This window comes from Nothoprocta perdicaria, unplaced genomic scaffold (genome assembly GCF_003342845.1).
Source record: "Nothoprocta perdicaria isolate Ctin4 unplaced genomic scaffold, notPer1 scaffold_194, whole genome shotgun sequence".
NCBI lineage: Eukaryota > Metazoa > Chordata > Aves > Tinamiformes > Tinamidae > Nothoprocta > Nothoprocta perdicaria.
In genome coordinates this window covers 802,702-826,689 of record NW_020455138.1, presented here as the reverse complement: position 1 = coordinate 826,689, position 23,988 = coordinate 802,702, and the positions used below count along the sequence as shown (strand labels likewise).

The 23,988-nt window shown below is 40.3% G+C and overlaps 2 protein-coding genes across 2 annotated transcripts in view; one reads left to right on the top strand and one right to left on the bottom strand.

Moving 5' to 3' along the window:
- Nucleotides 1-2,525: 2,525 nt before the first annotated feature.
- CCNH (cyclin H) lies at nt 2,526-9,556 on the top strand. The gene is made up of 9 exons (XM_026037251.1): nt 2,526-2,642; nt 2,722-2,844; nt 3,473-3,546; nt 3,831-4,041; nt 4,358-4,521; nt 5,722-5,792; nt 6,845-6,956; nt 7,637-7,697; nt 9,204-9,556. The coding sequence occupies exons 1-9, from the start codon at nt 2,526-2,528 to the stop codon at nt 9,240-9,242; spliced, it is 972 nt and encodes a 323-aa protein (XP_025893036.1). The 3' UTR covers nt 9,243-9,556.
- A 1,681-nt stretch (nt 9,557-11,237) lies between these two features.
- RASA1 (RAS p21 protein activator 1) overlaps nt 11,238-23,988 on the bottom strand; it is a gene marked incomplete at its 5' end in the record, with an annotated part of 52,405 nt that continues 39,654 nt past the window's right edge. The window contains 8 exons of the mRNA XM_026037241.1: nt 11,238-11,962; nt 14,005-14,139; nt 15,359-15,436; nt 17,165-17,253; nt 19,718-19,785; nt 22,056-22,142; nt 22,899-23,014; nt 23,827-23,969. Coding sequence (XP_025893026.1) covers nt 11,879-11,962; nt 14,005-14,139; nt 15,359-15,436; nt 17,165-17,253; nt 19,718-19,785; nt 22,056-22,142; nt 22,899-23,014; nt 23,827-23,969 — 800 coding nt within the window. The remainder of the gene's footprint in view (nt 11,963-14,004; nt 14,140-15,358; nt 15,437-17,164; nt 17,254-19,717; nt 19,786-22,055; nt 22,143-22,898; nt 23,015-23,826; nt 23,970-23,988) is intronic.

Sequence of the window (23,988 nt, the reverse complement as noted above, 5' to 3'; positions counted from 1 at the left end):
CCTGACTGGCGAAGCAATGGGACAAGCAACCAAGACAAGTTGTTAAATCACCGTCATAGAGATATTCATGGAGACTATACATCAAGTTATGGGATATGATTTAACAATAATGAAATCAAACCTGACATTACATAGSAGCAGAGACTAGAAGAATTGGTAGAGGAACATTTCTTCTTGCATATTTCTGTGAAAACTCGCCAAGATTGATTTCATTTGGTATAACATAAGTGATTTCTTACTTTCTTTTTTATATATTAACTGTATTATTATTTGATATTGATAAATTACACAGTTTTATAGCTTCCCAGAGATGAAAACTAAACAGCGATGTGCATTGGGAACAAGTGACTTTCTTTTCAACGTCAGCACACTTCATGGCACTTTTAAGAAGGTCAAAAAAGCAGAAAGTTGTGTTTTATAGTTATGCATTACTTTAACAGAAATATAAAGGTTATTGCATTACAAGATAAAACTTCTGTAACATTAGCATGCTAGAGCCTCAAGCATCCCACATCACACCGAGTTGTCATGCAGGGCAACATGACCTTCTGATACATGATTGTTCACAAAAAAAAAAAAAAAAAAAAAGTAGTCATTTCAATTTCCAGGGTTTCCTACAAAGTAAGATACTCCATGATGTAGTCCTCTTGTGCCAGCTCCCTATAAAAGCTAAAATGTGACTCCAAAGGACTCAATAAAGACCATTTTGTGATGTTCTGCAAATAAAAGCAGTGCTCTCAATATGGAAAAGTATCTGCATCTGACCTAGCTGTATGTATATTATATGTATTTTGTTCTTTCTTCTATTTTTCCCCATTTCCTTTCTTTCCCACTATGTTTCAAGATATACATAGAACTGTGAGAAAACTGAACATTTGCTTCATATTGTAAGCCCTTTTTTTTCTCTTCACAACTCTGCCCATTTCACTATACATATTATTCCTACTACCTTGTAATAACTTATAGTTTCTCTTACATTCTTTGGGTTTACTTCTTTTTTTCCCTCTAGCTTTGGAAAAAAAATAATGTATTTTGGTAATAATCAGTATTTTATCTATTTTACATACCTGACTAAACTTCAAAATCTTTAGATTTTAAAGATTTAGATTTTTAAAGATTTAGATTTTAACCCGAAAGAGCAATTTTTCACCATCACGTATAATGCAGTTGAGAATCTTCTGCCTACCTGCACACATGCTCAAATGGAGGTCTAGGCTTCAGCTTGCAAGGTTGGCCGGATCAAATGTAAGTGTCCTTGGAGCATCCAGTTGTCTGTGGGTCACATAGTGCATCCAGGACAAGCCTGTGTTAGTGATAGTAGTAATCTGAATGATAACCTGTATCTTTCTTGTCCTTTACACCGATTCTGCCAATGATTTTATAATGTTTATTATATTCAGCATCCATCATCAGAGATATGCCAAAGCTTTCAAATTCCTTGAGCCCAAAGCTGTCTGATTTTATTGTAAAAAATGTATAAAATTCTCATTGTTCTCTCTATCCAGAACCATTATACAGGCCCTGAGTCAGTTCCTTGACTGGACTGGATAATTGCAGGTGCATTTTCCACTCGCTCAAGCAAATTCCAGTTCAGCACTGCCAGGAGCTCAAGGCTGGGAGCCATAACCAATTCGCCAGGTCCCAGGCTCCACATGGCAGACGAGCAGCACGAGCTCAGAGCAATCCTCCTTTCAGCCCTGTGGCAGCGCCGGCTCCGCTGAGGGTCTCAGCCGGCAACGCTGCCCTTTCAGTGATCCACATCCGACAGGGAGCTGAGCTCCCCGCTCTGCCCCGGCTCACGTTAAACCACTTTGCATTAGACACCTTCGTACTGCAGTCAGATAACCTGCTGTCAGCACACGCAGTTAATTCCAGCTGCAGGTGTGAAAGCTCAGGGAAGCACCACGTCCCCTAAACTATGCTTCACATCCACGGCCATCACAGGGGATACCGCACACTGTGGGTGCTCCTGGCCACCGGGGCAATGCTCACAGCATGCAGGCCTCCAGACTGCCCCTGCTGCCGCATCCTTTGCGCACGCAGCGCCGAAAGCAACCGGCAACCAGTCCTCCTCGCCAGGGATCGCCGGCTGGGCCTGGGCACCCACACCACAGGGCTGCCTGGGCACCCACCAGCATCTGCCTCTGCTGCGAGCAATAAACCCAGGCCAAGCATCTCCTAATTAACCTCCTTCCGAYTCCTGACTCCAATGTGAAGTGTTTTCTCATGGGTATCGTCGAGGGATTTGGTTTCACAGAGACGTTTCCGCAGCCCTCGAGCTGACGAGGTCCAACCGCCACAGCGTGCGCGCGCCACCTCCAACTACAGCTCCCGACACGCTCCGCGCGCCGCGACCGCACAGCCTGCCGGGAGGGGCGCGCCCGCAGGGGCGGAGCGGCGCGGCGCATGCTGGGCTGCCGGGGCGGGTCGGGGCGCGCGGGGCGCGCTGGGAGTTGTAGTGGCCGCGGCGCGTGGGGCGCGTGCGCAGGTGCGCGAGCGTGGCCGTTGCCGTTGCGGCCGCCATCATGTACCACAGCAGCACGCAGCGCCGGCACTGGACGTTCCGCAGCGAGGAGGAGCTGACGCGCTGCCGGGCCGAGGCGAACCGCAAGTTCCGCGGCAAGGCGGCGGCGGGCGGCAAGGTGCGGGGCGGAGCGGAGCGGAGGGGCCCGCCGGGCGCCGAGGCGGCGCCGGGCTCAGGAGCGGTTTTGCTCCCCACAGGTTCAGCAGGCGGACTCCTTCCTCCTGGAGCCGCATGAGGAGCTGGCGATATGCAAGTACTACGAGAAAAGGCTGCTGGATTTCTGTGCTGTCTTTAAGCCCGCCATGCCCCGCTCTGTGGTGGTAAGGAGACGTGTTTGGGCCTCGCCTTCTGAGAAGCAGCTGCCCTTGGTGACACCGCGGGCGCTTCCGTTAAGAAGGGGTTGCTTGGGGCATTGCCGCCTCTCCAGGGTGGTTTGGTGTGCGTCCAGTGAGCGGTGTCTGCAGGGGCACGGCTAACGAAGCTGCCAGGCTTGTCCCTCAGTGTTGCTTGTTCCTGCATTTGCTGCTTGCTTGTTTCTGAAAGTACAGACGTCCTTTGAGTGTTAATTGCCCCCCTGCCCCCCAAGTATAGCGGTACTTGAAAAATTGTTTTTGCTTTTTGTCTGTTTTCKGTGAGATAATGTTGTTGAATGCCTGGTTATATGCTCATGGGGTTCCAATCAAACTGGAACTGTAGCTGGAGGAAAGAACCCGGGTCTGGATCTGAATCTGCAGTCTGGAAGATAAATTAACCAAACTACCACTTTGTCAGATCCCTATAGGGATAATACTGTGAGGTACTTATTGACATGGCAGCATGTGCCTCTACTTGTAGCCCTAGTGTTTTCTTGGCTTTACTGTATACTTACAATTATTTGTTCTGTTTACATTTTTTAAGTCTAGTTTTGCTTCTGTACTTACTTCTCCCTTTCCTCCTTTTTTTATGTAGGGAACAGCTTGTATGTATTTCAAGCGCTTTTACCTCAATAACTCAGTGATGGAGTATCATCCTCGGACAATAATGTGAGTGAGTTATCAACACATCTTGAGGTACTGTGTTCAGTAGAACACTAAGAAGCATAATGTTTGTACTTGCAAAGGTGGAAGAAATTAAAAGAGAAGTTTAAAGAGCTTAAACACAAGTAAAGACAGAAAATAGCCACTTTCTAATTGGTGAAGCTTACCGTGTTCTAAACATGGTGTCTGAAGATTTGAAATTTCTGAATGAATTTTTGAYAATGAGGTAGGTGCTGATGGATGTTAGTTTTTCACTTTTTTTTTTTTTCCTCCCTTCCTCTCTTCTCAAGGCTTACATGTGCATTTTTGGCATGTAAAGTAGATGAATTTAATGTATCCAGTGCACAGTTTGTTGGTAACCTTCGAGAAAGCCCTCTAGGGCAGGAAAAAACTCTTGAGCAGATACTGGAATATGAACTACTACTAATTCAGCAGCTGAACTTCCATCTTATTGTGCACAATCCATACAGACCCTTTGAAGGATTTTTAATTGACTTGAAGGTAATACTGTTTTATGTGCTATGTATGCCATATGCTGATGCAATGTAACCACTTTTAGGATCATATTAGAAGAACTAAGTTGTTTTTGTCTCTTTGCTTYGAAAGATCTAGGTCCTAACATGATAGACTTCCTTTCGGACACCTGCCTATGTTAGGATCTCTAAGCATTTTGGGTTGTCTTTCAGAATAAGCTGACCTGCTGCATTTTCCTTCATGCAGCACTGTGGATTTGTTTTTTTGAACTTGTGAAGATCAGGAGCAGCTGCCTGCTTTCATAAATACTTTTTTTTTTTTTTTTTTTTTTTTTTTTCTCCAGACTCGTTATCCAATGCTAGAGAATCCTGAAGTTTTGAGGAAAACAGCTGATGATTTTCTTAACCGAGTAGCTCTGACAGATGCATATCTGCTCTTTACTCCCTCACAAATAGCTCTCACTTCTATATTATCTAGTGCTTCAAGAGCAGGAATTAATATGGAAAGGTAGGCCTTATTTTTTTTTCTTCACAGGTATGCTTAAAGTGCTTCCTTCCTGTGTTGTAGCAACATGTTGCAAACAATGCTATTTTGTTTTAGGCATTCCTAAGTAGTAAGTGCAAGCATGTATTTACTGATYATTAGCACATCTGGTGTATTCTTTAATGAAAACTGAAGCTATTTTTTTTTGATTCCGAAAGTAGGAGATGTATAGTTAGCTGGCTGAGCTTTTYCTATTTTTTTTTCTTTTTCTAATTGACTTTGTCCTAGTTACAACAAGATTTTCAGACTGATCTTGACAAATGAGTGAAGAAAACTGAAAGAGTGGGAACTGTGGGTAAAAAGCACCTTAAAGAAACACTTAGATATGTTTTAAACAGTAAGACATTTAAGACTTCAAAGTCAAAGGAAGCTTCTCTTTAACAGACAGCTAGGTATGCAGAAACAGTGAACTGTATTCGGCTGTTCCAACAGTGTGATTTCCATGAAAATGGACCAACTGAAAGGTGCTGCTTTAAATTGGTGGCTTTTTAAAAGTGTACGTTGGTGTGGGGAAGGGCCTGTGCTATGTTCACTATCCTCTAAGAATAATATAAAAATACTCAGCTCCTTATCCGAACTTTAAAGTTGCTGACTTAAATCCTAAACATATAGTTGTTTTTATGCTGTGATTCAGAAAAGCATGCTTAGGAAAAAAAAAACCTAGAATGATATGTAAATAGTATTAGAATTGGAGCGTGGGAACTTTGTTTGCGTGTTCAAGAGAAGCTGAATCTTAGTCTGGTCCCTTGTTACTCCAAGCAAGCTTGGGAGCCACTAGGTGCGATGGAAACTAATGTTGCAGTTACCTGTTAAGCTACCAGAGCAGCGATACTAAAAGAGCAGCTGTCAGTTTACAGAAATTATTTTCTTGGTGGCCTTTTGCTTCAGACTGGAAGCTGCGAGTAATAGGTCACTTTAGGTCTGTATATTAACTAAAGTTTAAGGCAATAGACATTGGAAGATCTTGGAAACTTGAGTGCATGCTCTCTCTAGAAAAGGAAAGACTTCTTATGGAACTTGGTGAGGAGTGTTGCTTCCATTGGTTGTAGTTTATCCTGTGYTTACCCTGTGATAAACAGCACTTTTGGCAGCTACTACTAATTAATAAAAAGTGTAAATGACATGTTTTAAGAACTTCAAACTTAATCTTTSATTTTTCTTTAGTTATTTATCAGAYAGTCTTATGCTGAAAGAAAACAGAACGTCCTTAACCAAGCTACTAGATGGCATGAAATGTAAGTAAACATTGGAAAAATAGCATACACTGTTATCTCTAAGGAAAAAAACTCTTTTCTGTCAAGCTTTGAGCAGAAAAATGTTCTTTAAATAGAGATAGCATTAAGTAAATCATGGGCAATAAAATGAAGCACTCCGCAGGAAGCAAATGGAGCAAATGCTCAAAATTATTTTTGACATAAGCAAACAGTGTTAAAATAGGCCTGATGAACTGTAGTCATTTAAATGCTGGTGAATAACTCGCATTCAAAAGCGCAAAGTCTGTTTCGGGCCCTAGATACTTCTATTGCTTAAATTCTTCCTTTCACTGTGATTTTTTTTTTTTTTTTTTTAAGTGTAGCTTCTGGCAAAAGCTTGCACGTAACTACTTCTGCCACCAGAGGGTACCTTTTCTAAAATAAATCATTAAAGTTAAGTGAACTGCTAGAGTTTAGCTATCACTTACATTTTGTAGACTATAAGGATGGTTTGAAAGAAKTTTTTGCCTGGCAAGGACTGTGATTGTTCTACATTCTGTGGTTATTCAGCGTAATTGAACAAAAGGCTAAATGAGGAATTTTTCAGTAAGCAGCCTCTTCAGTAAGTTCTGTAATGTCTCAAATGAATGTGTGCATATAAAATGGAAGAGTGGGAGCATTAAGAAGCTAATCTTTCAACTAAGTTGACTTCAGTAGCGAATACCTCACGCTGGTCACCAGTGTCTACATTCAAAATAAACTGGATTTGTAAACATAAGATATTGTTTCCTCTCTACTAACCGATGTAGTCTTCCTGCTTCCATTAGTAAGAAGCAGTGGGAAAACTGGGCTGACTTTGCTTTCCTTGAATGTTGTCCTGATTTTGGTGAAGTCTTTTTATTAGAAACTGCTCAAAGCCGTTTACTGTGCTCRTTGTTTTAAAGAGGGAGGGAACTGTAAAGTACTGGTCTAAGCATAAGGGATAAGCAATGGCTGTAGCCATAGGTAGCCACTGATTGCTAGTACCTTGTGTAATTCACAGAGTGGAGCAGAAATTGCWTAATTAGCTTAAGGCTGTGTTGTTGCCACCATAGGCATGAAAAATCTCATAAAGAAATATGAACTACCAAAGCCTGAAGAAGTGGCTGCTCTAAAACAAAAATTGGAGAAATGTCACAGCTTGGACCTTTCACTTAATGTAAACCCGTAAGTAGATCTTTTAACACTTCCTCAGTGCTTTAACTCTTGGGTTTTTTTCTTTTTTTTTTTTTTTTAACTATTTTGGAGACTTTACTTTTCCCTAATCTGAATAAGTGAATGAAAATTAAACCATCTAAATGAGGATGTTTGTTTGTTCAAATCGTTGCTGTGTTTCTGCTAGTTTAAAAGTTTTGATCCTTTGTTTCTAGTAGTGCTGTGAGTGTAAATACAGTCTTTGTGCCCATTTGCACAGCAAGCAGGAGTAGTGTTTATCGAGTTTGGGGATGGCTTTTAACACCTGACCTCTTTATTATAATAATGGCAATATTAATGCCAACTATTAGTGCCATTAATTATTAATATTATATTATATTAATAATGCCATAATGCCAATTGATGTCTTCAAAATGACTTAATTGAAAGAAAAAATTGTTTAAATTTTAATGTCATCTTAAGGCATCTATGTGGACTGCAAGCGCTTGATTTCTGCTTTCTGTAGAGTATTATGCCCTTTTCACTTTAGTACTCAACTGCAAGCTTCTAGCAGAATTAGAAAATAAGAAATTTAGACTACTTTAGCAGCTTGATATGTGGCACATCATATTATGTACCTATTTTAAATGCAGTGGCCAAAGAAGGCTCTAAAAATGCTTATATATTTCACTTTTTTTCTGGTTGGAGTGTAGGAGGAAGAGGAAAGGTTATGAAGATGATGAATATATAACAAAGAAATCTAAAATGGATGAGGTCAGTAAGTCTACTGTACAAGTACTGCTTTTTTTACCCTCTTAATTACTGCCAAGRCAAAAATGACACAAATAGTGACTTTTTTTTAAATCTCAGTTAATAATAATTTTAGATACTATTCAGAAATCTTTCTGCTAGTTTCTAAAAAATAAGCCAAATCTACTTKTAACAGTTCGGTTTGGATCTACCAGTTTATTRCTGGTGTTAATACTGCTACAAAGAGCCTAATACCAATACAGAGGGAGGGCTCATCAATTTGMTATGCTAGAAAGAGTCCACAGGTCCTGAGTGGCCAGATGACTAAACTGCCAAAGTGAAGCTGTAAAAAGGGCTCCTGGTAGAAGGCTTCACTCTGAGTGCTTGGGATTCTGTGCCTACTCCTCAGTAATGAGGAAGGATGAGATAAACTGCAAACAGGTGTTCAAAAAGGCTGATAAAAAGCCTGAGACTGTATGGCTTTTAGAGTTCATGGGGATAAACTGCTTTTTTTTAATATTAAATAAAAGTACTTAGTCACCTCTAACTTAAATGGCTTTTTAGGTTCTAGTTTGCATGTTCAACTAGGGGGGGCTAAATCCTGGACATAAGGAACACAGGGTTGAGCTTTTTAATCCTTTTATGAAAAACACAGAGTTGTAGAAGCAAGAAGTTAGAYCTGTTTAATGAGTTAGACCCATTTCAATCCTGTGCTCTAAGATAAGTCACTATTAGCTGAGAATAAAGTCTTCCCTCTGCTACGTTTATTTGACTAAATTGTTTCTTTTTCACCCCTTTATATATATACATATATATATATATAAAAATATATGGAGGATTTTTTTATATATATATATATATATATATATATATATATAAAATCTCCCTTATGATTCCAGAGAGAAAAACTTAATCGGAATTCCGTAACTGGCTAGGGACAGCATAAAGATTGTTATGCTGTGCTTACAGATAGATGGGAGAGGATGTTCCCTCTAAGTTCTTCATCAACTGTTGTCCATGAGGCCTTAAGTTGGGCTCCCATTCAGATCCTCCTGCTGTACTTGAATGAATGAGATGAAGTTCCCACTGAGTTTAGCTACTCCAAATATCCATGTAGAGCTCATCRTGTCTGTGTTGCTTCCTCGTTAGCAGCATTAAGAGGGTAGGTGTGTAATGCAACCCAGGCCCTGCTTTCCACCTTTTCTTCCAGAAGTCCCCCTGCAAAAAGGAGTGTCAAGTAAGCTGGATTATGACAAAGCATGCACTTTGTGCAAGATAAAATCTTGCACTATGATTAAACATAGTTCAAGTTTACTACTTAAATGCTTGTTAGTAATAGTAGTTAAGGTTGAAAGATACCCCTATGAAGAGCTTTAAAATTAATTTAACTGCCATGTGCAGAAGTTGTTATCTACTCAGGGTGCAGCAGTAGCATGWATGTGTAGCTAGTTATTGGGTGGCCCACCTAACAGCAAAATCTCCCAGCTGCCTACACGGCTCAGCCCAGGCTCTTTCCTTTTCTTCTGCTAGGAGGAATGGACTGATGATGATGTTGCGGATTCACTATAAACCCTCAAGGAAGCTGGTCTTCTCTTCCAACTGCCAGGACCTGCTCAGGCTCCCAGCTGTGGAGTACCTGCTCGAAGCAGAACTCTCATCATCCACCACAGGTTTCTTATGGGGGTGTGGGAGGTACTTGTGCTCTCAGTTTTAATGTCTTTACAATAAAGCCTATGACTTTTTTTACTGCAACTGCAGCTAGTTCCTTTAGCAAATACTCATGTGAAATGTATTCTTAAAGGCATTTGTCACTCAGGGAAGAGCTTTGGAACAGGTTGGGATTTGACTCCAGTTAGTGCTGTGCTGTATTTCTAGACTTACCACACCTCAGCAAAGTGAATAAATAAAAGCAGAAGACAAGTTGGGTGTAAATACCTAAATTATTTAGAGCAGAAGTGCTGCCTTCTTCCCAAATTTGTCCTTGAAATTCAGAATGTGTCTACTGTAAATTAAAAAAAAAAAGACACTCTTTTACTGACCAAACAAMTTCATTCTTCTGCAGCAAAGAAAAGCAAGTATCACATCTTCACTTCAGCCCCCCTTTACAGYCTGCCTTCTTAAAGCAAATGAAGTCTTAGGGAGAGGATAACAGGCTGAACAGAAGCTGAGCAAAGTAGTCAGCAAGAGTCCATACATGTTATGAAGGAGGTTTGACATTTTTATTATTTGACCTAATTGTATTCCCTAATGAAAAATAGGGGGAGAAGCTCTAAGTGCTGAAACATTGTTGTTGTTAATTACCTTTTCCTCTTCGATGCAATTTAATGCAGGTTTGACAGGAACTAGTCAAGCAGTATAGTTTTTAAAGAGGATCTACACCCCTCCTCAGTAATAGCAATCCTGCAGTGAGGTAGAGGTCTTACGAAGAGTGTCAGGGACTTACACTGTAACCACGAGCTCCCTAGTGAGATCCAAGCTTAGACACTCATTTTCAGTAATTTTATGTCCCACCTGAAACATCGAAGGCAGTCCAGCAAAAGCCCAGAGTAAGGATGCACTAACATTACAGCAAAGCAAAGACTCAAAGCTAAGAACTATACACGCTGGAGCAGAAGTGAGTGCATAAACTCATTCTTGTCYTTTTTCCTCACAGCCAGGAGATAGAGACTTAACGAATGTTTTTACAGTAGGGGAAAAACAAAGTAGGAGAAGATTTGTCAAGAGAAATTATAGCAACAAGTTTGGCTTCAAGATCAGCATAGCTGTGGCTTTATTATTTTTCTTCAAAACTTTTGTCATCGTGACCAGTTCTGTAAACAAGTCTAGCCCSCTGCTAGTGGGATSCCTTAGACTAGCAGCACACTCATGRGAAGATCATCGCATCTCCATCTTYCTTTCCCCATCCCTGTTCTCCCAGTCAAATGTTACAKTTGTTTTAGTGGAATAACAGGTATGTTCATATAATACAAACTATTTWTACTGCACTTTCTCATTAGTCCTGTCAGTGAATCTTAACATCCTGTTCTCCTTTGGCATCACGCCCAAGAAAAGTCATGAAGGGGAGTGCTGAAATATCTTCATTTTTTTCTTCTAGTTTAACAGATTTGCTCTCTTCCCCTTACGAGTTATGTGCAGCTTAAAAGAGGTGAACTTACTTACTCCAACTCTTAACTTTCATCTGTAATATGGTATAAACAAGCATGAGGGTATTCAGAATTCCTAAAAACCATCAATGCGACATMATGAACATTTAAAAATAGATTATGGATATAGACACCATAAAAAATTCCCACAGCAGCCCAAATTACCACCTTCTATAAACAGGCTCTCTGCAACTTGATTTATTAAAAAAAAATAGTTCAGTTATAAAAATAAAATTCATGATTGACTTACATTACACAAGAGGCCAACCAGAACATATTTTATAAAATGGTTTAATGAATGCATGCATGTCTGATACAATGATCAATAAATTTACTGAATTCAAATTATTTACTGTTGTAAACATTTTACAAAAGCACTGTGATTTATCTGGATATACAGTCCTTGATGGAAGAATTATTCAGACTGAATCAGTGGCACATTAAAAAATAAAGCTGTCAAGACCCATTCTGCATATTCTCTTTCAACATGATTCCAGCAAGAGAAACAGCATGGTATAAAAAGTGTACAGCAAAGATTGTTCCTACCATAACGTCAAACTCCAGAAACTGTAAATACAAGTTAAAGTGGTTGAAACAGTCAAAGTTGTAATAGTTGTAACCAGTCAGAAATTACAGTAAGAAGTGTTATCCAGTTATATGCAGCTGTCAAAACAGTGAGTTTCTTTCCTTGTCAGTTGATAATTCTTTTCCAAGAAGACAACAAAACTTTGGCAATTGGAGGTGCTGAAAATAATTTTCAGAGTTCAAGACACAGTCACAGCATTTTCTTTGCGGAAGGTGAACTGTACACCAAGGCTCAGAGGTTGTGAAAATTTGTTCCAAGTGGAAAAAAAAAAGTGCAAATGTCCTGCACAGATAGCTTAAAAAGCTGCTGGTACAATCATTCACCAACAGAATCTTTGTTTTCTTTTTGCATAGTTCACACATCACTGGGAACGTGACAGGGTGTGCTATTTTTGGCAAGAGCAAGAAGAAAGTGATACTGGTGTGAGTTGCCATGTTGGGCGTGCTGGATCCATGCAGAGGGCAGGTAGAGGGCTGCTACCTGCTGTTATTGGACACTGAATACTGATTTTGTTTCTGTTGAAGCAGTTCTGTAATAGCCAGCAGCTTCTTAAGAACATGCTGTAGGGAAGAAAAAATAGTACAGCTGTAGAGTAGTGATCAGGAAAAATGAGCCTCACTGCTGCAGAAACGCTTTCAACATGACTCTACCAGACCCACTAGCCATCTGCTAAAAACATTTTAAAAATGTTTTCTACACTATTTTATAAATGTTTACATTATAAACCTAATACAAAAAGGAAACAGCTCTGATTGCTGGTTGCTGAGATATTCTGAAAAGCAACTGTAAAAAATGGTGATGTACTTTGCCTCTGCACTCATGAGATCATCTTGTTTGGCTGTTTTTGAAGACAGCCAACACATCTTGTCAACTTAACCTGCAAGTTTCAACATGAAACCAAGCAGAAAACCTAGCACAAGAAAGTGAGAGTTTTATTCTCAGTTTTCTTCATGTTTTAAAGCAGAACTGGGCCAGGAAAATGAAAAAAAAAAATCCTACGACTATAAAAAAGGTGACAGTCTAGTTTACTTTCATGTACATCCAAAAAATACTTTTTTTTTTCCCCAAAAATTTTGAATTCAGACAGAACATACATATATCATAGACAGGCTAGGAAAGTATATTCATAACAAATTTGTGATTCCAGTCTTCCCATCATCACAGCAGAGCCATGTCTAAAAATAATGGTTCAGGGTCACCAAGGTAAGGCATTGCTATTATTGACAGAATAAAAATAGAAAAACACCCTTCAAGATAATTTTCTTTACAGAAACCCTCGAGGAGAATAAATGCATCGAGGAGAGAATATTGCATCTCAAATCACTGGAGTACTYCAGATCTACCTTGATTTTTAATCCCACTTACACATACTATTCAAGGACAAGCCTTCACAAAAATAGAAAGATGGCCCTTATTTATCAACATCAAATACATTTAGTGCTGAATGTTGCTGGTAGCCTGCCGTGCAAATCTGGCCATCTTTTTGTCTTGTCAAGATGATCACTACTTGAGTGAATTAGAAATGCGATCGTGGGTCATTTTGTTCTCCCTCACATGCCGCTAAGTAGTAAATTTTAGTAACTAAACTGGATAAGGTTTGAACTGCTGTAATGAAAGAATTTCATTTCCAATTCCTTGAGTTTTCTTCTGACGAAAGAATAGAGTTAAAATACAAATACATTTTCGTATTTTTTCAAAAGTCACACAAGTTCTCAGTAACCCTCCTGTTTGGGGAGGAAAAAAAAAAGCTTTACTGCTGAACTATATATTTGAATGATACAATATTGAGTCATCTGCTGTCAGGCAAAAAACAGAAACACTGTTTTATGGTCTGTGTAGGTTTACATGAAGAATTTACAGAAGTCAGGATGGAAGTAGTCTGGTCTTTGAACATAAGGCTAAGAAAGCTGATTTATAAGATGTCTGGAAATGGTAAAATTAACAACTATCCCAAAACTTGACCTCTTTGTCAAGAAGTTACTCGATTTGGATTGTTACTTGATTTTGTTACTTGATTGTTACTGCACATGTAGAGATACTTGAAGCAGATGGTGGCTGGTTGAAGTTCATTATAAACAGCGGTCTATAAGCAAGAATTTCCAGAGCAATGCATGTAGTTATTTGATTTTTTTCCCCTCACCTTAAAAATGAAGTTTGCATAAAAGCGGTATATGAGTTCAATCATTGCAGCAAGATGCTTATAGTGTTTGCTACAAGTTTGACATGTTTGTTCACAAGTGTGATGAATCAGAAAGTAGAAATGATTTAGCAACAGAAACTTAAGACAAAAAACAACAACAAAAACACTAACGTTTGAGACCTAGAGAACCATTTCTTTGGCTTAGGCTTCCTCTGGAAACTAAAAGCTTTCTCTAGAGACTTAAAACACCCAGCTTACAGCCTGTTTAGGCCTTAGAAACAGCTTTACAGCCTGTTTCATTCTGTTGTATAAAGAAACTTAAAATCATGYGTTACGTTTTTTACCTTTACAGCTGCCTCTTTGTGAAGTGCCCATATGCCTATCGCCCACACCACTGCTATCCCAAAGCACTTCCAAGGGAACTCCAGGCAAAGCTGCCGCCAGGGGCTTTTGGGCACTTACCTGCATGACCCCCCGCTCGTTGCTGAGCGTCCGCAGCTCACCCGAGTGCGCCACGCACATCTCGTGCAGGGCGGCTAGGTCACGAGAGAGGTCAGTTCTGGAGTGCTCCGTAGTGTCTGGGAGCTCGGGAACGTTCTGGAACAGGAAGGGCGAGAGCAGACTTAGCGCGAGCGCCCGGCCGGCCATCACGGAAATGAAAACTACAGCGCTGCAGACCACTTGTTCGGATACTGCCCGYGCTGCAGTGCCACTCGTCACCGTTAAGTCTGCCATCCACGTAACCTCATGCAAATTACACATTTCCCCATCTTCACCAACACCAACTTTATGAAGACATTTGATGGTTGCATGGATGTTTCTCATGAAGGAATTACTAAAGATTTAACAGAATCTACTCCTATAAAAACCTTCTACTGAAAGGTCTCATGGTGCTCTGGTCTGCTCATGAGCTGACCAGAAAGCTACCGAGAAGAGAGGTTCATCTCCGGTTTGTCCTCTACTCATGAAATAAATGTTGTTATTAAACTAGCCAATTAACTCAACAGTAGACTAAACGCAGCACTTTTCAGAATCTTCATGTATAACTGGACATTTAAAAGAAGAAAAATTCATGCATCGTAACATGCAGAACTTGCCATTTAACTAGGAAAAAAAGGTGACACGTGATAGCCTAGCTGAATGCTCTGCCTTAAAACATTTGTTTTTATAGATTTCCTCAAAATATTCCAAGATACCTTCTAGATCTGGTATGGACTCAAGTTAGGAAGCTAGTCATATTTCTTTCATCTTCAGTTTCAAAACAAATTCTTGGTTTAAAAAAATCCATGTAAAATGAACTCCTAAATACTGTAGCTTGAGTATGATATAGCTATCAGACACAAAACATTTTCAAAGATAACTGCACTTACTATCTACCTTTAAACTACAAGTTGAATGCATGCAGTAAGACATTGTGATGCATAAATGAAATTTAATGCTTCTTTAAAAACATGAACATTTGCAATCTGATTGAAGTCAAAGGACAAACTAAACAATTTTCTGTTTTAAAAAAATATTTTAAATGATTAGTATTTTTTGGCTAAAATCCACTGGGGGGAAAAAGGTTTTGTTTGAGCTATTCAGGCAATACTATATGAGCAAAATCTAACAGAACATTTCATGCTTTTACCTACGTGYGACAGGCCAGCAATGTGCAGTTTCTCTGCACATGTAAGAAATGTAGTCAGTAACAAGTGTTCAGAACTATGTGGAAATGGATCCACTTTTAAGCTACTTAAGAACCGTACAGAAATTTCATTTGCTGTCCTGCTATGTAGCTTCCAATAAAATTTATCATTATTTTTTATTCACTTACCCCAAGCTCATCTAGGAACATGATCATGCGATGTTTGTTACTCTTGATGAATGGATTTACACCCTCCATATACGGTTCCTAGTAATTTTTAGAAGGATTTATTAGAACAAAGCAATAMAAAGTTAAGTCACACCTGGAATGCACATGCTGCAATCAGAGACAAGTGACGCTGTAAGACAGGCACATCCCCTGCAATGATTTTATATTCTCAAGCAAATTTTTAAGGACTGGTAAGCAACCAGTCAGAAGATGGTATTTTCTGTACTGCAGATCAGTTCAGAAATGGTTTGCTAACATCTGCCCACAGACAAAGTTTCTGAAATACTTAAGTGACTGCAATAAAAAAAATGCAGTACTTTCAAAGACAGCATCAGACATAAGTGCCTTCTTTGTTCTTTCATTAGTGCTTACATTAAGCTGTGTGTCACACAACTACCTTTACAGCAGCAGCCTGAAGTCACTTTCTTTCATTACGCTTAAGCCAACAGATTTATTGTTCATCCACGTTGCAGCTTTKGAACTGACACAGACCAGTTGTTACTGGCTCATTCTCCTAGTGCTACAATTGAAATTTGATTGAAAGCCGAGGCTTTCTAGTGCAACTTATCAAACTGATTTACCAGGTTCTTTATGTCAAATTATGAAAATGAATACAAATAGAGRGGGTCTAGAACAGCAACCACTGCCCTAAGGAGTAAACTCAACAAAAGCAGAGTAAAAGGAGGAGAGGAAAAAAAATAATTTAAAAAAGAAGTTTTCAATTGTTCATATGTTTCAGAACTAAATATTCTRTACGCACCTGGGAGTTATGGTAGGTTTCAATTTGACTAGTCTGAATTTGCAAGCCAATTGTTATATTATAACAATTATATATTATTATTTATATATATTGTATGTCCTAATATATAATATATTATATATAACTATATATAGTATATATTAAAAATGGGCATTGAATGTATTTCAAGGTTCTGTGCAGAGRGATGACAATATTACTGGAAGATACTTCTCCCTTTTTACCTCAAATAACCAGCCAAAATGCAAAAAAAAAAGAAAAAAAAATCCATCATCTACTCTGGGCCTGGTTGAATCTCCTCCTGGTCACAGACTCCTGCTCTAGCAGTTCTCAGTTGTTGTTTTGACATGGACATTCCTGAGGAAAATCCAGGCGTTTTACTATCATTGCTCATGTTCTTTGTGGATGGCTGCCTGCCTGCCTTTACCTTCCCTCTTCTCCAACTCCCACACAGAAAACACTGGAGCACGACCCTTTCGGGCTCAGGCAGAAAAAAAAGTCAATGTGCTTCCACTGCACTTTCTGTTTTTAAACAAACACCTGTTGAATTTATCTATGCTCTTGTGCACCAAAGCATGGGCACACGACTCTGTTACACCTACCGGTATGGTCACCACTTCATCAATTATTTTAAACAGACCATTTTCACCAACTATTTTAAACAGACCATTCTAATGTCCCTGCTATGAGGTTCAAAAATCTGCAGGGGCTGTAGCAAGTCATTAATACAGGTTTCTAGCTCATTCACACTCAAATGGCTATGACTCCTCTTTCCTGTTCAGCCACTTTCTGCTGCTGGATGTAGTTCAGATCCAATCCCTGCTTAGCTCCAGCTGGGAAGGACAGAAGTAACTGCAGGAAAAACGTCTCCAGGTTGATGAGGGCACTCAGGCCACATACTTGGGTTTGCGCAAGAAAAACAGCCCCATATTTAATGTCTGTTTTCAACATGAACTACAYATTGGCAACAGATTTCTGTGCTGTTGTCTGCATGTAAAAAACATATTCACCTTGGCTCCAAATTCCACCAGGTTTGCTAAGTTCTGCACAGACTTGGCGACCAGCGTCAGTGTTCTTGCAGCAGTAGGGGAAGGAGAGTCTGAGAGGAAAACACAGAGTCAGCAGCTGCTTCATTTAAATCTACCAGCAGTCACAGGAAACTTGAGCTCTTCTCCAATACAGTTTTATCACTGAATACTTTGCATGTTAYAGCTTCCTGGTGAAAATAGCACTTGAAGTAAAACTTTTTTGGAATTAATTACTAAAACAAACATATGCACATTAATAATTATGGTCAAACCTAGCTTTCCTCTTACAGGCCACTGAAAAGTATCAAAAATTGCCATATTCAGTATATTCCAATTCTTCCTAAGAATGCTATAAAAATGTCCACTGTCTATGTGCATTATTTGACCTATCTTCCTCCCTGCCCTCCCCTAGCCCTGCAATCCAGTGCAAAATAGTATCTAGCTTTTTATGTAGAGCTGGAGCTTAAACTGAGGTGCTAAATCATAACCTCAGTATTCTGATGCTGAATTCTGATTCTGACCCAGCACRTGCTATCCTACATGCCTACCAAGCAGCATTGGTGCCTAGAAGACCACCATTGTCTTAGAGGACAGATCTGCAAGTAGTTAAAAAAGCTCATTTAAGACTGCCGGACCCCAGGGCTCGCTTTGGAAACACGATTTTTGTGAAGAGCCGTGGGGGCAACAGGATGGACACGGTGCTGCTGAAAACCGACGGGCACCTTTACACCCCGACTGCCTTCGTGTTTCTTCCCTTGTGGGAAGGCTGCACGTTGGAAGCTTTGTTCCCAAAGCAAAGATCCCCCTCCTCCACCCCTATTTTTAAGTAGCCCTGGGAGCTTTATAAAGTCGCTTAAATTTACTAGGCAATAATCAAGAATGGGACTTACTGACCAGCTTAAAAGGGATCTGTGCACATTCCTGGGTACWAGCTCTATTACAATGACAGACCCAGTAGACTTGATGCAGTTCCCAAGTCCAACAGAAACTCGCCCATTATCCGAACAACACAGTGAAGGCTGCACACTGCACAACATCACRTTTTCTTTAAATGCCTTCCCCAAAGCACACAGGAAAATTACAGGGGGAGGGAAAGGACCTTTCCAGTTGGTGCTGGCCTTCTCATTCGGCACAGCCTAGAAAGAGGCACAGAAAGCAGCGTGGCTGGAAACGCGTGTGCCCCCTCTCCCCTGCAGGCACACGTGTCTCCTGAAGGGCTTCTCACACAATCACCTGGAGTTCTTCCCATTTTCAAAGCAGGAATTTACTGGTAAAATTGGAAGAGGAGTGCCCTTTAAGCTGGGAGGACATTTGCCCCTAACCCCCTGCTTCCCCTCCTAGAGGAATGCAACATATACAAACTTCTAAAAACTAATGGATGGCTCGCTATTTTAATAATAGTTTTTCCACCAGCAGTTTATGCCTTTCTTTTTTTCTTCCCATCTGAGGAATATAGCAAATCCTTTCAGCTCAGCCTTAGGTCTAGAAGAACATTAAAAATGGGATAGTTGGTGCTTGTGCAGGACCCAAGCCACACCTGTAACTTAAAAACAGCCTGACATATTTTTATGTCCTTAAGCCAACTAGCACGGAATAACCCATGTCTTCACCATGAAAGCGTTGCAGCAGGAAAGACCCCCACAAGCCATGTCAGATGTGGTCCCCGATTTACAGCAACACCCACATCTGACCCAAGAACTGTTTGGGGAAACACTACACGTAGCCTCGGCCAGGACGGTGCCCCGGCCAGCTCTGTGGTCTTGGTCTTGCCAACAGCAATGCTCCCTGCCACGTTTATCACCAAATTCACCCTCTGGGTAGCAAGCACCAAAGAACAGGGTAGCTTTCCATATGCTGTAAAAAAAGCCCTTAATCCAACACAGCAGGAGGAATTCCCTACGGCTTCAGTGGAACCAGACTGTCAGCCCAGCCTTCTTATTTTTTTAAGAATCATTCTTATTTTTACAATTCCTCTTTTGASGTTGGCCATATTTGCTGAGCAAAAGTAAAGATTTCTGCAGCGCCTACAAGTTATTTGAACAAGAATTTCAGGCAAGTTCTTCCAGCATCATTTCCTAGGTACAAAGACATATTCCAGGCTCTGCAGACATTTTCAGTTACATAAATCTTTTTTATTTTCTAGACATAAAACTGAATTTCAGCTGTAAAATTTGGCATTGCACTGTATTTGAAATTATTTGAAGATCTGAAGACCAGCCCACAAGCTGTATTTTTTTGTTTTTTTCTCTATTTTTGTTTTTAAACAAACTAAGACTATGCCAAACCAACTCAGAAGTTCAATGTTACATCATTTAAATACCACCAAGCACTATCTGGACTTTAAAACAAGACACGGGGGACAAACAATATCTAACATTTGAGATACCCTCTGGCTCCCACAGGGAGAAAAATCAAGTGATGGGGACAACGTTACTTTGGGCATTGTTCACGGAACTTTACTAGAGTAGAAGCTAAAGACAATTCCCTACTGTTACACTGTGTAAAGTATGAATCCAGTTTGAAGCAGATAGTTACCTGAGATGATGTTAAACATTCTTGGGTTCAGGATAGCAGGACAAATCAGCCGAAGAAAAACAAAGCCACTGAAATGGGAAGAAAAGTGCATTTTGTTCAATAATAAAATCAAAATTAATGCAATTTTTTTTTAAGCAGTGAAGAATTCAAGTCAGTGTGGAAATCTTTTTTATATAGATAACAACCAGCCTGCACTATGAAAATGTTTGTTAATTAAGAAAGTTTTCATGATTTAAAACGAGACAAAACTTTGAAAATCAGGCATGGTGATTCCCCAACTAAGCGGAATCTGGAAAGCAACTCGCMCTGAACAGCCAGCCTGAAACCAACGCAGGGCCACGCTGGCCTGAGGCCAGAGTGCCGCCTGGTCTCCCCGCTCTCCCAAGCGCTGCTGTGTCGGCTGGGCACGTGATTCATCTTGTRGCCCCTGCTCTCCCAAGGGGACCCCGGGAAGCAGGAGTGCACAGCCAGAACGGTCCAACTGCTCTTTTAACAGCAGCACGGCCCTCTGGAAGGCGGCTGCTCCACCATGAAGCCATGTAGGAAGCAGCAGAAGCAACCTGGCCACCTGCGTGATGGCACCTGCAGAAGGGCTCTCCCCTGCAGCCAGGGCAAGGCCTGGCCAGACAGACACAGCAGCTCCTTACTTCAGGGTAGCTGCTCAGACACTTAAACTGCCCACTTAGTTGATCATACTTTATTACGGACCAGAGACAGCACAATGAGACCATATTCTTCACCGAAGACTCTGTACTCCAGASAGAAGTCATAAGTATCTGCTTGTGCAGATTCCAGGGACAGGAGAAGATTTCAATGTTTCTGCCATCCAGCATAAACTCTGGATGCTGTACATATTGGAAACCGGGGAAACGGTTGAACRTATCCACTTAGGGCAAGCCAAGGGCTCTCTGAAGGTGGGGAGGAACAGGGAGAGAGCAAAAAAGATGATTAAGGGACTGGAACATCTCTCATATAAGGAAGGAGTGAGTGAGTCGGGCCTGTTCAGCTTGGAGAAGAGAAGCTGAGAGGGGATATGATTAACATGTATAAGTTCAGGAAGGGAGAATGTAAGGAAGAARGGGCCAAGCTGTTTTCATTGGTGGTCAGTGATAGGACAAGGAGAAATGGGTGCAAGCTGAAACACAGGCAGTTCCAYCTCCAGGTGAGAAAGAACTTCTTTACTGTGAGGGTGACAGAGCAGTGGAACAGGCTGCCCAGGAAGGTTGTGGAGTCTCCTWCTCTGGAGGTCTTCAAAACCYGYCTGGATGCCKCCCTGTGCCACATGCKSTAGGTGTGCCTGCTTGAGCAGGAAGGTTGGACTAGATGATCKCTAGAGGTCCCTTCCAACCTTGAACATTCTGTGATTCTGGGACATGTTGCACTCACTTCAGTGTTCTGCCCCCTGCAAGAGGCCATCCCATCACCTCTTGTGATGGCGGCCTAAAATTGGAAGGCCAAGGGCCTGCAGGAAGTACTAAGTRACATAGGACAAGACTTATGGTGTCAAAATGATTAAGCAGAGCGCAAGGCAAGTTGTCTGGAAGACTCCCGCCMAATGGGAGATTAGTCCTAGCAAATCACCTCAGTGCGAAACATCACCAACTTGTTACCAAGTTGGGCCTACAGAAAAGATAAAGGAAGGGAAAGAAAGAAGTGGCTGTGATACCCTTAAACCASCAGTATCGTTTCCAAAAATTGGGCCAAGGTCTCACCCAGCCTCAAAGACTTTCATTTGAGCTGCACGGACAACGATGGTGCGAAGGGAGAGATTYGTGCGCTCAGGTGAGGAGCTTTCCTACTCAAAGGCAGCTCGGAGCAGCCAGGCTCGGTGGCCTGCAACGCCTTCACAGCAGCTCTGCAGCCTCTCGCCATCGCTGGGGAGGCTTTTGGATGTTTCAGCATGGGCCAGAACTGGGGCAGATGGAAAGTGACAGGAATGAGAACTTCAGAAGTCACTGTTCTTTACAAATACCACAAAATTTATCTATCACTGGTTGAAGCCTTTCTTTCTAAACATGAAATTGGAAAACTTTGTAGATTAGTTTGTAAAACTTAAAAAAYACAAATAAATTTGCAGTTAAAATTGGAAGGTAAAACTGTGCTGGCCTCTGTAGCACATTTTCAGGCAAGGATCCAACCATTATCCAACAAGCTCTCAAGTCTCAACCGGGGTACCATGTCCCAGTATCATTGAAAACTTCCATATTGCTGCAGCAATATATACGACGCAAACTATACAAGTACTMTAAGATTTGGCGATGAACAAGAAAAGTTGAGCTCTGTCTCAATAAGACATTAAAAGATTATTTTCAGCAACAAAAAGCAACAAGTCACTTACCTAACAACCCTGGTTCTCATGGTGGTGTTAGCAGGCCACTTGTTTTGAACAGACTTCTGCAAGCACCCATAAATATACCTCAACGTTCTGTAAAAGTTATAGCTAGTCAGGCTTTCCATTAAAATTTGCAGGATCAAAAACAAACAAACAAAATCCCAAATACAAAACAAGCAAACAGAAAACCCCAAAAGATCCCCACARAAATGATCTAGTTTAATCTTGTGCTTGATGAGCATGACACTTGGGCTTATAATTTAGACATGAATTTTAAATTAAAGATCTTATGTGATAGTTGATTTACAAATGGCAAAGAAAGCAGACAGTAGTTGAAAGTAGTTAATTTACAAATTGCAAAGAAAGTTTTCCCTCAGTAGACACCTCTTTTAGCAGATAAACTTGTGAGGTATTTCCAAAAATGTTGAGGTCTGCATCATCTACGACAAAAGAGGTAACTAGCTTTGCCCGTTACCAACACAGGAGATTTCTATGCTACTCTGCTATTCCAAATAATTTTGTTTACATTAAAACTAACAAAACAGTAAAATAAAACTGTTAGTACTGTGCAGTTTTTATCATATGGTTCAAKTCCAAACTATGAAACTAGATTTTAGAAAAAATTGGAGAAAGTATAGTTGTTATTCTACTACCACCCATCATATACATGTATATACATACACACATACATATGGGGGGGGGGGGTATGTGTGTGTATATATTTCCCTCTGAGCATTAATAACCCTAAAGAATTTAAGACTAATTAGTAAAAGAGGAACCAATACTACCACCATGAAGGTGCAATGGGAATTTTCACATACAAACCTGAACAGAAGGGTGCATACTTACGGAGGCAGTATCTCTGCAGCCATGAATATCTTCTCCACCAATTCTGACAGTATACTGAGTAGATGGGCCAAATTAGTGTTTACATCTTCATTTTTTTCTAACTTTGAGGGATTTAACTAAAGTCAAAAGTGGAAGAAAAAGAGGAAAAAAAGTAGAAAAGTTTCTTCTAAATTACTGTATCTGTAACTGGATAACATGACACCCTGGATACTATTTCAAGGTAAATTAACACTGCAGCTGTACAAGTCACAGATTTGTAGAGAATTTAAACGTTTGCTTCAATGGCCAGCCAGAAAACTAACATTAAAAAGCAGTGTTTATGTTTTAGTATACCACTCATAGCTTTTAGTAGCACAGACATTTCACACTGGCCATCTAAACAACCTTTTTATATCTTTAAATCCAATCATCTGAGGATTCCCATTCTTTCTGCAATTAAGTTGGAGTGAAATACAAAAGTTAAAGAGGGTTAGTTCAGGAAAGAAGACAGAATCAATAACAAGCAACTAATAGCATAGCATTAATGGAGCTATAAATTAAAATCAACTTCAGACAGTGATTTCTATTACATAGAAAGTTTACCAGAGCTATTTAGGTTAGGCCATTCAGCAYATGCCACAGAACAGCAATGAATTGCTAAAGAATAAATACACATTTTAAAGAAGTGCGAGTTAAAAACATTTTAAAAGTGCTACCATGAAAAGCGCTGCTATATTGTTGGAGCCAACATCTATTAAAAAAACCCTAATGAGCCCAGTTCCTGTATTTCTCATATAAAGTTTAGTTCTGAAAGATTATCAAGTGCCTCTAGATCTAGTATTCAATGTAAACATCAAACATCATCAGTATTTAAAAAAATAATAATAAAAAATCCTGTTTCAACAAATCARTATGTTTAAAAGCGTGGTTTAAATTATCAAATTATCACCTCACAGGACTGCTTGCTCTCCATTATCTTCAGTATAGAGTCTTTCAGTGCGTGGTGAACAAAACGTGTCGCTGTGGCTTTCATGTACTGCTCCATAAGCGTGCTGGCTAAAGTGGTGGCGCGAAACAAGGTAGTAGCTTCATCTGAGAAAGAAGAAGGTAA